General features: G+C 40.4%; 1 protein-coding gene across 1 annotated transcript in view; it reads left to right on the top strand.

Annotated features, from left to right (window-relative positions):
- vstm2b (V-set and transmembrane domain containing 2B) overlaps positions 1-8,949 on the top strand; it is a 28,063-nt gene extending 19,114 nt beyond the window's left edge. The window contains exon 5 of the mRNA XM_085279041.1: positions 1,533-8,949. Coding sequence (XP_085135167.1) covers positions 1,533-1,621 — 89 coding nt within the window. The 3' untranslated portion in view covers positions 1,622-8,949. The remainder of the gene's footprint in view (positions 1-1,532) is intronic.
- The last annotated feature ends 3,832 nt before the right edge of the window (positions 8,950-12,781 follow it).

Genomic DNA, 12,781 nt, shown 5'->3' with positions numbered 1-12,781 from the left:
AACGCTTAGTGTGTCTCTAATAAAACCACTGTAATGTCAGAGGTAACGTTTATATGTTGATTAATGGTTTTCTTTTGTTTTTGATCTACTGCAGAATATTTTTATAAAATCCAGGCCAGGATAATCACCTTCATGTATTTCTGTGTTTTATCCTCAGCTACTTTGACACAAAGGCCTCGCTGTGATGCTCACACCTTTGATAAAGTCTGGAAAGTGTCAGCTTCCTTTTTATAGATACAAAAATATGTAAATGTACTGATCTGAATTATAATATTTCTGACTGTCAAAATTTCCCAGATTCAAATCAAATCAAATCGAATTGAATCGAATCGTGGATCGAATTGATTTGGGACCTTGTGAATCGGAATTGAATCGATTCTAGAAATCAGTGACGATACCCAGCCCTACTCTCTAGGCTTTTCTGTGTAGAGTTTGCATGTTTGCTCAGTGCTGTTTTTCTTCCACCTACTCTGATATCATCACACAGTCCTAAAACATGCATGTTATTTAACAGGTAACCTAAAATTGGCCACAGTGGTGTTTTGAACTTGTTTCAAGACCTCCCAGAGTATTTTTGTATACACACACATATAAACACATATCGAAAGTGCAGAAAGTTTGATTGTTTTTACACCATTGTTGATTATTGGAATATTTTGTGACTGGTGACAATAGTGTAAAACTTATAAAGAGCTGTGTGTAAAGGGCAAAAATGGTTTGTACTATAAAGCACTGTAAGTGATGAATGCCATATAAATGCCAGAGAATCCTAACATTCATTTTCTTTATGAACCCAGGGTTGCTGAGAATGGCAACATTCAATTTTTAGATTAACTGATCGACTGTTTGATAATTTGTTTGTTAAATAAATAGAATCTTTTATTTGTTTATGTGTTCATTTCTATCTGTGTTATTACATTATATGTGGAATAAAAAAAGAGGAAGTGTGTATGTGTGTGTGTGTGTGTGTTGCGGTAGTGGTGGTGGGGGATAGCACTAGGACCACAAAATTTAAAAGGGCCACAGGCACCCAAGAACCACCCAGCACTCCCAGTAAGGGAGAGGTCCAAGACACCCCGAGCTACCGAGTCAGTCACGCACCCCGAGTGGTGACCCCGTCTCACCCGGGCTCAGCAAGCCCCAGACTCAGGCTGAGCAATGCACGCACACACGCACACACACAAACCATTCACTAACTCACTCACTTTCATCCACCCACTAACGACACACAGAGAGATAAAGACACATATACATGCACTGACCCCCCCTCCCCTGTGGTGTTGGCAAGCAGATGCTGCAAGCTATTCAGATGATCCAGTGATTTCTGTTACTATAGTTAACTGAACCTTCATAGGCCGTCAGCTGCCGAGGTTAATTAACACACTGAGATGAACAACTGTATATTACGATTCCTTTTGACTTTGTATGTTATGAGCTTCGTACGAATCACTGTAGAGGCCAATGGACAAGCAGAAATCTTTGCATTATACAACGCTGTTGTAAATATTGCCACATCTTTCTGTGTCTTCCAGACTGCAGTGTGATGAGCACCATGGACCGGCTACTGTGCATCACTCTCGTGTTCATGCATAAGCTCCTCCCATTATTGCTGGCCCACTGAAGAGACATCAGGCAAACCTGTGAACCTGCAGCATTCTTACTTTCTATGTTAAACAGAAACCAAGCAGCACTCAATGGTTACCAGAAAGATCAGTGTATATCTATGGTGTTGCATCACATCTTTGCTAGGAGTAAAAGCAAAGCAACATAAAACGCAGGAGCTTGACACACAAATAAAAGAGATGGACCCCCTCTGTCATGACATGATGGAGATAAAGTCTTGATGGCTGACAGCGGACAGGAGAAAAGAGCATATAAAAATAAAACCAGCATCACTAATGATCCACAGAATCGTTCAGCCTGTGTACTCTGTGCTCAAACACTCTTCACTGCCAATTTGACCACGCACAGAGGCTAGAGTGTATTTGTCTAACATGTCATGCCCTCCTTCTTGCACACACACACATGCCACCACCACCACCACCACCATCATTATCATCTCATAGCTGTGTTGAATAATGTAAACGAAAATTAAAATGCTGATATATTTTTAGAGAGATAAGGCTCACTTTACCACTGACACTAATTACCTCTATTGATGTTTATTTTTTGACACTTTTCATATGTATTACATGACATGATTTACTTGTGACAGCAGCTGAAAACAGTTTATTGTTTTCCTAATAAAAGGTAGATCGCAAACCTCTGCATGTTAATGCTTGTCTTTCTACAGGACCAGGATACAGACAAAGGTCAGTAATCCTTGCTACTCACAGCTTCATGCTAGGAAAACTGCTTTACTTCAATGAAAACTGAAATGTGATATCAGCATTCCTGATCTCAACAGCTCTATTGGACAATTTCTTTAGAAAATATTTCTTAATGATAAATAACCAGATTTAAATAACCAAGTGCAAAAGGACTTCACAAATCCAAGAAGGCATGAAGCCCAGAGAAAACACACACACACACACACACACACACACACACACACACACACACACACACACACACACACACACACACCAATGAAGGGAAGCCAGTATAGGAAAAAAATATGCTCTCTCTTTCTAGTCCCTGTCAAAAGTGAGCTTTTAGGACATCTTGATAATAATGAATTACAGTAGCTCAGCCTAAAAGTAATGCATGCATGAAATAGTTTCTCAGCGTCACCCTGAGACAGGATATTTCTAATTTTAGAGATATCGCAGAAATGGAAGAAAACAGTCCTACATATTTGTTTAATATGTGCATTGAAGGACATGTCCTGGTTAAAAATGTATCAAGGTTCCTGGAGGCCAAGGTAATGCCATCCAGAGTAAGAATCTGGTTAGATAGCACATGTGATATCGGAATTTAGTAGCCGAGGTCATCCAGGTCTTTGTGTCTTTAAGACATTCCTGCAGTTTAACAAATTGGTGTGTGTTATCTGGTTTCATGAACAGATAAAGGTAGATATCATGCGCATACCAATGAAAATGTCGCAGTGTTTTATAGTAATACTTCCAAAGGGAAATATATATTATATAAAAATATTGATCCTACCAAAAAAACCCTCTTTAACTCTGTAACTAACATATGCATGTGTGTGAGGAACACTCAACATCTACATGCACGAATTTGACCCTATCACAGCTACCGTAGGGCAAGAGGGTACACTGATTGGCAGTCTGTCACAGGTCCAAAAGAGACAAAAGAGACAAATAAGTCATGCCAGTGGGATGGAAAAATTGGCATCTGGGAATAACTCCCAATAGAGCATCAGAATATTTTTTTGAGAATATGTTCTAAAAATATCAATGTGCCACAGTGTACATAAATTGGGATTATATTCACAGTTTGATCTATGAACAAGGTTGAGTTTACATCATCAACCTGCTATTTAAAAATACTCAAAATACCAAAAGTACTAAAGTAGAGTGATCATTATCGTATGCTGTCAGTAAATTCAAACCACTTTATATAAAAGTGATTTGGTATGCTTTGAGTGATTTAACAAATTTCTGAACAGCAAAAACCCTTGTGGATATCCTAACTAGGGTATTGGGAAATATAGACTTTATGACAGGTCACAGCAATATGCATAAATAAGACCTCAGCAGGCAGCTGCCCAGAGCTTTGCACTAAAGCTCAATTTGCAATGCAGCTCTCAGAACTAATCTCATCTCATGGATGTTGATGCAGGCAAAGAGAATGTGACTAACCTGAATCTTACATAAGCCATGGCATGTCCTGCAAAAACAGGAACACCATGAGGACACATACTCACCTCATTTCACTTGACAATAAAATAAACCACGAGTTAGCAGAGCTTCAGGGCACACAGAAGTACTGCATGAATGACTAAAATAGCCAAAGCTATGTTCAAGATGATTCATTTTCACCTCTTTTACTTCATCAATTTTCACACCTGTACCACACATTATGAATTATTATATACTTGCCTTTACACAGGCACATTTGTCCTACTAAAGTGGATGGCAAATAGGGAAGGATTAATGCTTCTGAAAATCAAGGACACTCTTACCATCACCCCCCCCCCCCCCCAGTTTTAAGATAATAAGAAAACTGCTGTATTTAATAAGACAAAGCATTTTATTGACCATCAAAATTAATGTGATCATATATTGTATTATTAATTGACACTAATAAACTACTCACATGCTGTGTTATTAGGTGGATTGCTAATGCCAGTCACAGGAACATATACTGAGCTGATAAGAGTTTATTAACCCCTGACAGAAGAGCTATGACGGTATGACAGACATTCAGAAAATCTTAAGATAATGGCTCCATGTATAGATGTTATTACTGTGAGACAATTGCCCATTCCTTAGCCTGCCTTTTAAAAAAGTACAAAATTGTATATGTACAGACAGGAGAGATACATGCATGGGAAAAGCTGAGATGAGAAGGATACAGAAATAAATCAAGCACCATATGGCAGATGCCCTAGTGAACATCTGGCAGTGAAGTCTGTGGCAAGCTGAAGCTGACATTTCAGACAGGCGCTGTGGTCTTTGCACAGATCCGATTTGATTCCAGGTTAAAGAAGGTCAGAAGGGATAACACAGCGGAAGGCAGGGTATGGCTGGGGCAAAGGATGAGCACACACATGCACACAGACACACATGTCAGGTGTTGCTATCCTAGTGGGGAGATCTGATTGGGATAATGCTTTCCCTAGCCACTAACCCTAACCCTAACCCCAACCCTAACCCTTACCCTAAACCTAACCATAACCTAATAACCTAATCACACTAAAACCACCTGGACCTGGAATTTGGTCCCCACGAGGACTGTTGGTCCCACCAGTACAGTAAATTTCAGATTTTGGTCCCTACCAAGATAGGAAAAATCGGTATACTACACACACACACACACACACACACACACACACACACACACACACACACACACAACATACTTGCACAGAAATACATACAGCAATATCTTGAGCTCTACAAATCAGTCAACTTTGGCACCAAGTGTCTGTGAGCTATTTATAAAAATTGTTTTAGTGTTAGCTGGACTGAAAGTATAAAGTGAGGTTAGTCCAGCAGTGGCATTTTCATCCGTGTCCATCCTTGGCTTTCCTCCTCCTGCTGCTTTCAGACATGTGACTCATTTGCACTTGTTCTTGCTCCTGACATTGAGCAAGCTTAGATTACACAGCCTTCTTACAACAGATATACAGCCAACAACATCATCAGAAGTAAAGTCTCTACTGTGAAAAGCTTAGCAAGAAAAAAACCCTAGCCAATGGATATGGGAATTGACTGCTTTGTCACATAGTGTTTTTTTTTGTGATAAATTAAGTGCTTAAGCTACTCGGCTTCCTCTTATTATATCCAAAGACATGCAGTTAGTGGGGTTAGATCCATTGATGATTCTAAATTGCCCATTTGTAATTGTGAATAGTTGGCTTGCTCTCTGTGTTAGCCCTGTGTCACACTGGCAACCTGCATTTGCCCTATGGTAGCTGGTATAGGCTTCAGTCCCCCTGTGACCCTGCCACAATCATCCCATCACTTGCCTGAAGGATTATCGTCCTGTGGCCCTCACTCTGGTAATCATGAAATGCTTCAAGAGACTAGTCCTTCAGCACATCAAGGACTACCTCCCCCAAGACCTCTACCCCTACTAGTCTGCATACTGCGTGAACAAAGCTATGTCCCGATGCTCTTCGTGGATTACAGCTCAGCTTTCAATACAATCATCCCGAACATCCTCATCACCAAACTGGTCAATCTTGGGCTCCTCCTCTCTGCCTGGATAAAGGACCCACACACATGCAAGGCCCCAGACTGTGGGACCTGACCCACATCTCTCTTCCACCCGCACGCCGAGCACTACAGGTGCACCAGTGCAAAGACTGACAGACTCAAGAACAGTTTCGTTCCAAAAGCCATATTCGCCCTGAAGTCACACATTCACTGACAACACAGTTTCGCCCCCCAATCCAAAGACTTCCCTCAATACACAGACTATGCAAACTACCATCACTATTGTGAAATGTTACATTTACATGCAATTGGGTTATTGCACTGTAAATACATAATCCAATGTAATTATTTTTATATTTGTATACAGCGCCACAGAACTCTGCACCTTAACCCTAAATCCTTTTTTTGTTTTTACAGGTCTGCACTTGCTCTGAACCTCATTGTACATGTGTACATGGCAATAAACAGCATTCTATTATTTTATAAGGATAAGTGGAAGGAAGATGGATGATATTGTAATTCAACTAATTATTTCTTTTTTTAAATAAATATACCAAAATACACAAATTATAAGAAATTACAGAAGGAAAACAACAACAAAAACAACAACAAAAACAACAACAAAACGTCTGTCCCCCTCATAACTATTTGTTTCCCCCAAAATTTTTACTTGGGGTGAGATCTGAAGGATAGACTGATAGCTTCGTAAAACCATTCAGCAAGGCCTCATCGTTTTGGAAAAGATGATAGGGAAAGGCAGGTGATTTTATCCCTAGTTCCTCTAGTCCACGTGTTGAAGTGTCCTTGGGCAAGATACTTAACCAATGGACTGTGTGTGTCTGTGTGTGACAGATACAAAAAAAGCTTAAAGTACATAGAATAAAAGCTGTATGAAGTTCTCAGTAAGAGTTAAAAGCATTACATAAATATAAATATATAGACAGCAACAAACAGTATTGATGAAAATTCCCTCAGTAGGTAGAATGGTCTGCACTTGATGATCATTAACTCTAGCAGAGGTGAACAGTGTTTGCATGGCCAGCGTCATGACACCAGGCATTGCTCATGTAAACACAGTCCCACTCCGCAAGTCTTACCACCTCCTACTTCTCTGACATCATCACTAAAAACAGCCATAATGCTCGGGTCTTATTTTCTACAGTTGACAGGCTAACAAACCCTCCTGTGTCAGTGGCAGCTGAACTTCATTCGACCATGGCCTGCAATGACTTTGCCAAATTCTTCACTGAAAAAATCCAAAAAATTAGACAAGCAATTGGTACATCAACAGCAGATCCAGGATATGTACTGTGTCCACCAAAAAACTGTTTAAACACCATGAAACAGTTTCAACCTATTAACAGCAAAGACCTGGAGGACATCTTAGGTCAACTGAACTCCTCCTCCTGCTGTTTAGATGTCCTGCCAACAAGTTTTTTCAAAAAGGTCTCAAAGACTTTAGAGTCAGACCTGTTACAGATCGTCAACTTTTCTTTATTATCAGGTGTGTTTCCAGAATCACTAAAAACTGCTGTAATCAAACCTATACTGAAAAAGGACAATCTTGACAAGACACAAATGAACAACTACAGGCCGATCTCAAATCTCCCATTTTTAAGTAAGATCATTGAAAAAGCAGTTTCTCAACAGCTCAGTTACTTCTTAAAACAGAATAATTGCTACGATGCCTTCCAGTCAGGTTTTAGACAGAACCACAGCACTGAAACCGCTCTGACCAAAGTGTTTAATGACATATGTCTGAATACAGACAGTGGAAAAATGTCAGTCCTAGTTTTACTGGATCTCAGTGCAGCATTTGATACAGTTGACCACAACATATTACTCAAACGACTGGAGAACTGGACAGGTCTTTCAGGAACTGTACTAAACTGGTTCAAAACATACTTAGAAAACAGGAAATACTTTGTATCAATAGGTAACTTCACATCTGAGCAGACAAGTATCACATGTGGAGTTCCCCAAGGTTCCATCTTGGGACCCCTTCTGTTTAACATCTACATGCTCCCACTGGCACAGATTATAAACAACAACAAAATAAACTATCACAGCTATGCAGATGACACACAAATATATATCACAATGTCACCAGGAGACCGAGGCCCTGTACAGGCTCTTGGTAAATGCATTGAGGAAATCAATGACTGGTTGTGCCACAATTTTCTCCAGCTAAACAAAACAAAACTGAGGTAATAGTCTTTGGCGCCAAAGAAAAACGATTACAGGTCACCAGAGAACTTCAATCTATACATCTAAAAACCACAAACCAGGCGAGAAATTTGGGTGTAGTGATGGATGCAGACCTAAACTTAGAAAAACACATTAAGACAATAACAAAGTCAGCTTACTATCACCTCAAGAATATTTCAAGGATAAAAGATCTGATGTCTCAACAGGACCTGGAAAAACTAGTCCATGCATTCATCTTTAGTAGGCTTGATTACTGTAACAGCATCTTTACAGGTCTACCTAAAAAATCAGTCAGACAACTACAGCTCATTCAGAACTCTGCTGCTCGAGTCCTCACTAAGACCAAAAAAGTGGACCACATCAGTCCAGCTCTGAGGTCCTTACACTGGCTGCCTGTCCGTCAGAGGATAGACTTTAAAGTTCTGATGCTGGTCTATAAAGCTCTGAATGGTTTAAGACCAAAATACATCAATGACCTCCTGACCCAGTATGAACCTTCCAGATCCCTCAGGTCATCTGGATCCGGTCTTTTATCAGTTCCCAGAGTCAGAACCAGACACGGAGAAGCTGCATTCAGCTTTTATGCTCCTTATATCTGGAACAAACTCCCAGAAAGCCTCAGATCAGCTGAAACACTCAGTTTATTTAAATCCAGGTTGAAGACTCACCTGTTCTCAGCTGCATTTGAATAAAGCACCAAATCCACACTTTAAGCTTAAATTTCAAAACTTACATTTAACTACTGATTTTATCTACTGTTCTGATTTTATCTGTTTTGATTTTATATACTGTTGTTTGTTTGTTTGTTTGTTTGTTAATTAGTTAGTTAGTTTATTTGCTTGTTTTATTCAATTTTAAATCATGCTTTTTATTTGTTCTTGTTTCTAATGTCTCTGTAAAGCACTTTGAATCACCTTGTTGTTGAATTGTGCTATACAAATAAACTTGCCTTGCCTTGCCTTGCCTTTGGTGTGAGTTCTGTCTGCTCAAAAACATGCTAGCTGGTCGAGTTGAATGCCGCTGTCATGTTATTGTTAAGCCAAGTTTCTACAAAGACGAAGACACAACACTCCCTCATTGACTTCAAATTGGACCGAAGTAAACATACATGATCCAGCTTGTTGTCCAGGGAGCGCACATTGGACAGTACGATGGTGGGAATAGCGGGTTTATGTGGATTAGCGGCTTACCCTCTTCTGTTTCCTGTTACCCCTGAGACATTTCAACTGTGGGTGCAATCTAGTAGCGGGGGTCGCTAATGGCTAATGCCTCATGCCTCCAAAGCAGTCCGCAGTTCCTCAGTTTATTTCGTAGCGCTTCCATGTGTAAAAGGTTTGTGGATTTGCTTCTGTTGATTTGGAGCAGGAGCTCACGACTGCACGAGCGTTCTTGTGAAAAACAGGAAAAAGAGCATAACAAAGATGGGAACGCCATTTTGTCGGTACAGAGAGCAGCCGCTGCGTGTGTCTGCGCCGCCATCTTGATCATGTATGTGTTTTATCCCAGGGTTGGGTTTCTGTTCATCTGGGCATATTGCTTTCAATGGGAGATTTACTTTAATTACTCATCCAAATGACTTCTTCAGTCTCAGCTGACTGCAGGTTTCCCCAACCTTATAAACAGTGCATTTGCATAATGACTGAAACTAGCACCACTGATTAACAATGGCCCTTGAGGTCTGTGGCCATGGGTACCATTTGTAGAAAGTTGGGGAATGGCTGCAATCACAGCCTCACAATTGTAAGACAGTGAAAGATGTACCTCCTCAACTCAGAGATGGTCTTTCCTTTTTCATGTAAATGGCCTCTTTGACACCCCCCTCAACACACCATTCCCCCCTGCCCAGGATGTGTACATCCTCATCATCGAAAGAGTAGACACTAGCCTATAGGTGTAATTAGACTGCGAAGTCCTGGCCCAACGAGTTAGCTCTTTTGTGTTGTGTCATCCACTTAGCCAGAGGTTGTTTGGTTTCCTAGATGTCTAAATCACAGACACCCTGCTGGCATTTAACAGCGTACATGGAATTACTCTGTCTGTGTGGTGGGACCCAATCCTTAGGGTGGACCATTTGTTTCGCAGTGTATTATGGGGTTTGAAAGCCACAGAGACGGGGTGTTTAGAGAGAATTTGTCTCTACTGTTCTGATACTCCTGACACATGGGATCAGTAAAGGCTTTCGTATAGGCAGCACTTGTCCTTCTTCTCTCTTGTATTGGCAAATTCTTCAGGTGCCTTCACTGTTTTTTGGATATGATGTTCTTCTTCCCTGGCCATCTGTAGGGATGGCATTTGCTCGGTGTGCATTGGTTTATACATCAACTTTTAAATGTCCACTATTACTGATGAAAATCTCAAAGTCAAAGCTTGTCATTTTTCATATCCCCCTTGGTGAACTTGATGTGTTTGACCACTGAGTTAATGTGATTAGTGAATAATGATTTGATTTTCATCCAGGTGTCATCCAGATACCTGAACCAATGACTTGGTGGTTTACAATAATACAGAGAAAACCCCAACAATCAGACAACCCCCTATGACTAAAGGACTTAGATGACAAAGGGAAGGAAGAACTCCATTTTTACAGGAAGACACCTCAGGACACCTCATAAGACACCTCAGGAGGGGTGGCTATCTGCCACAAGCTTTTGGGGGTTATGGGATAGAGGCAGCACAACAGACATGCTGTGGAAGAGTGCCAGAGATTAATAATCACTCATAATTAAATGCAGATGATGCATTGACTGTTTCTTCTTCTGTCACCTTTTTCACTCACTATGTGCTTATACACCTCTCTGCATTATCCTAATAGTTATTATTAATCTCTGGATCTCTCCCACAGCACATCTTTGTTCTCTCTTCCTCCCCTCACTCCAACTGGTCTCGGCAGATGGCCCCGCCCCCCCTTGAGCCTAGTTCTGCTGGAGGTTTCTTCCTGTTTAAAGGGAGTTTTTCCTTCCCACTGTTGCCAAAGCTCTTGCATATAGGGGGTTATATGATCGTTCGAGTTTTCTTTGTATGATTATATGGTCTTTACCTTACAATATAAAGCACCTTAAGGCAACTATTGTTGTGATTTCATGCTATATAAATAAAACTGAATTATGCAAACTAAATATTTATTTTTCTATTCTAAAGATGACATTTGTTGAGGAAGTAAAGCTTTTGTCATGTTGAGTCACTTTCTAAAGTAAATCACCAGTAAATAATGTTATAGTAGTTTGTCCACATCCATATATGTGGATAAAAAGTTGACATAAAAGATAGTGGACAGTATCACAACAGCCATTGATCTTCTGCTGGAGTGCATTACCACAGAGATCTGTATAGAGATGAAAAAATATGTTATTGTGAGTTTTGTTTATAGGGCTCCTGGATCCCGTATTGATATATTCGGTACTACAACCTTGATTTGTTAAATCCCAAAAGAACATAGAATTACAGAAGATTTCATCAACTGTAAGTAAAGTATGGCCCTATACCCAAAAATTGCTAGAACCAGTCAAATTACTTATTTATCTAACAACATAAATAAACATAAATGACCTTCCTGTTTTTATTGTTTACCACTGTAAATATAGGAAACAGAGGAAAACTAGTCATTTAAATTTTAAAGTAGTAGAGCCTCAGCAACTCTCTCTAACTGCCCACACAAGTGCAGGGCACACCGAAGGTAAGAGCTGCTCTCAATATGAGAGACAGACAACATAACAGTAGGTGGTAGGTTGCTGCATATGGCCAGAACCACAAGCCGTGTTCTGAGGCAAAGCTCTTTAGCAGTATTCAGCTGCAGGATTTTCTGCCCGAGTTTCCTCCCGTAGCCTTTCTCTACCCAAGGTGTAACCCACAAGCACATGCACATGCAGACGGCAGAGACTAAAACTATTGAGATAAGATAAGATAAGATAAGATAAGATAGAACTTTATTAATCCCTCGGGTGGGTTCCTCTGGGAAATTCGACTTCCAAAAAGCACAGCAACGACCGAAGTTACAGTTACAGAATTGTTTTATATATATATATATATATATATATATATATATATATATATATATATATATACACACACACACACACACACACACACACATATATAAATACAGAGACAAATATAAATAAAATATACAAAGGGGATAAATAGAATAAATAGGAATAAAAAATAAAAATACAAGTGAATTGCACATTTCAAGTATTGAGTCTATTGCACTGTTGACTATTTACAAAAAGTATTGCACAAGGTATTGTACAGTGAGGTGAAGAGGCACTACAGCTTAGTTGTTCCCCCCTCCTTTGTCCTCCTGTTTCCCCTCCCTCTCCCCTCCAGAGAGGAGTTAAACAGTCTGATGGCGTGTGGGACAAAGGAGTTTTTAAGTCTGTTAGTTCTTGTCTTGGGGAGAAGCAACCTGTCACTGAACAGACTCTTCTGGTTGTTAATGGCCGTGTGCAGAGGATGCCCAGCATTGTCCATAATGTCCAGCAGCTTCTTTAGTGTCCTTTTCTCTGCCACTGTCACCAGAGTGTCCAGCTTCATGCCGACCACAGAGCTAGCCTTCCTGATCAGTTTCTCCAGCCTGGATGAGTCCTTCTTTGCTGTGCTGCTCCCCCAGCACACCACAGCATAGAAAAGTACTCCAGCAACCACCGACTGGTAAAACATCCTCAGGAGCTTCCTGCAGATGTTAAAAGACCTCAGCCTCCTGAGGAAGTACAGTCGGCTTTGGGCTTTGTTATACAGGTGCTCTGTGTTGCATGACCAGTCCAGTTTATTGTCCACCCACAGCCCGAGGT

This window comes from Mchenga conophoros, linkage group LG1 (assembly GCF_057382185.1).
Source record: "Mchenga conophoros isolate Kocher_MC1m ecotype Shallow Benthic linkage group LG1, M_conophoros_male_GT1.1, whole genome shotgun sequence".
Taxonomy (NCBI): Eukaryota; Metazoa; Chordata; class Actinopteri; order Cichliformes; family Cichlidae; genus Mchenga; species Mchenga conophoros.
The sequence above is the reverse complement of the archived record's forward strand: the minus strand, read 5'-3'. Positions and strand labels throughout refer to the sequence as shown.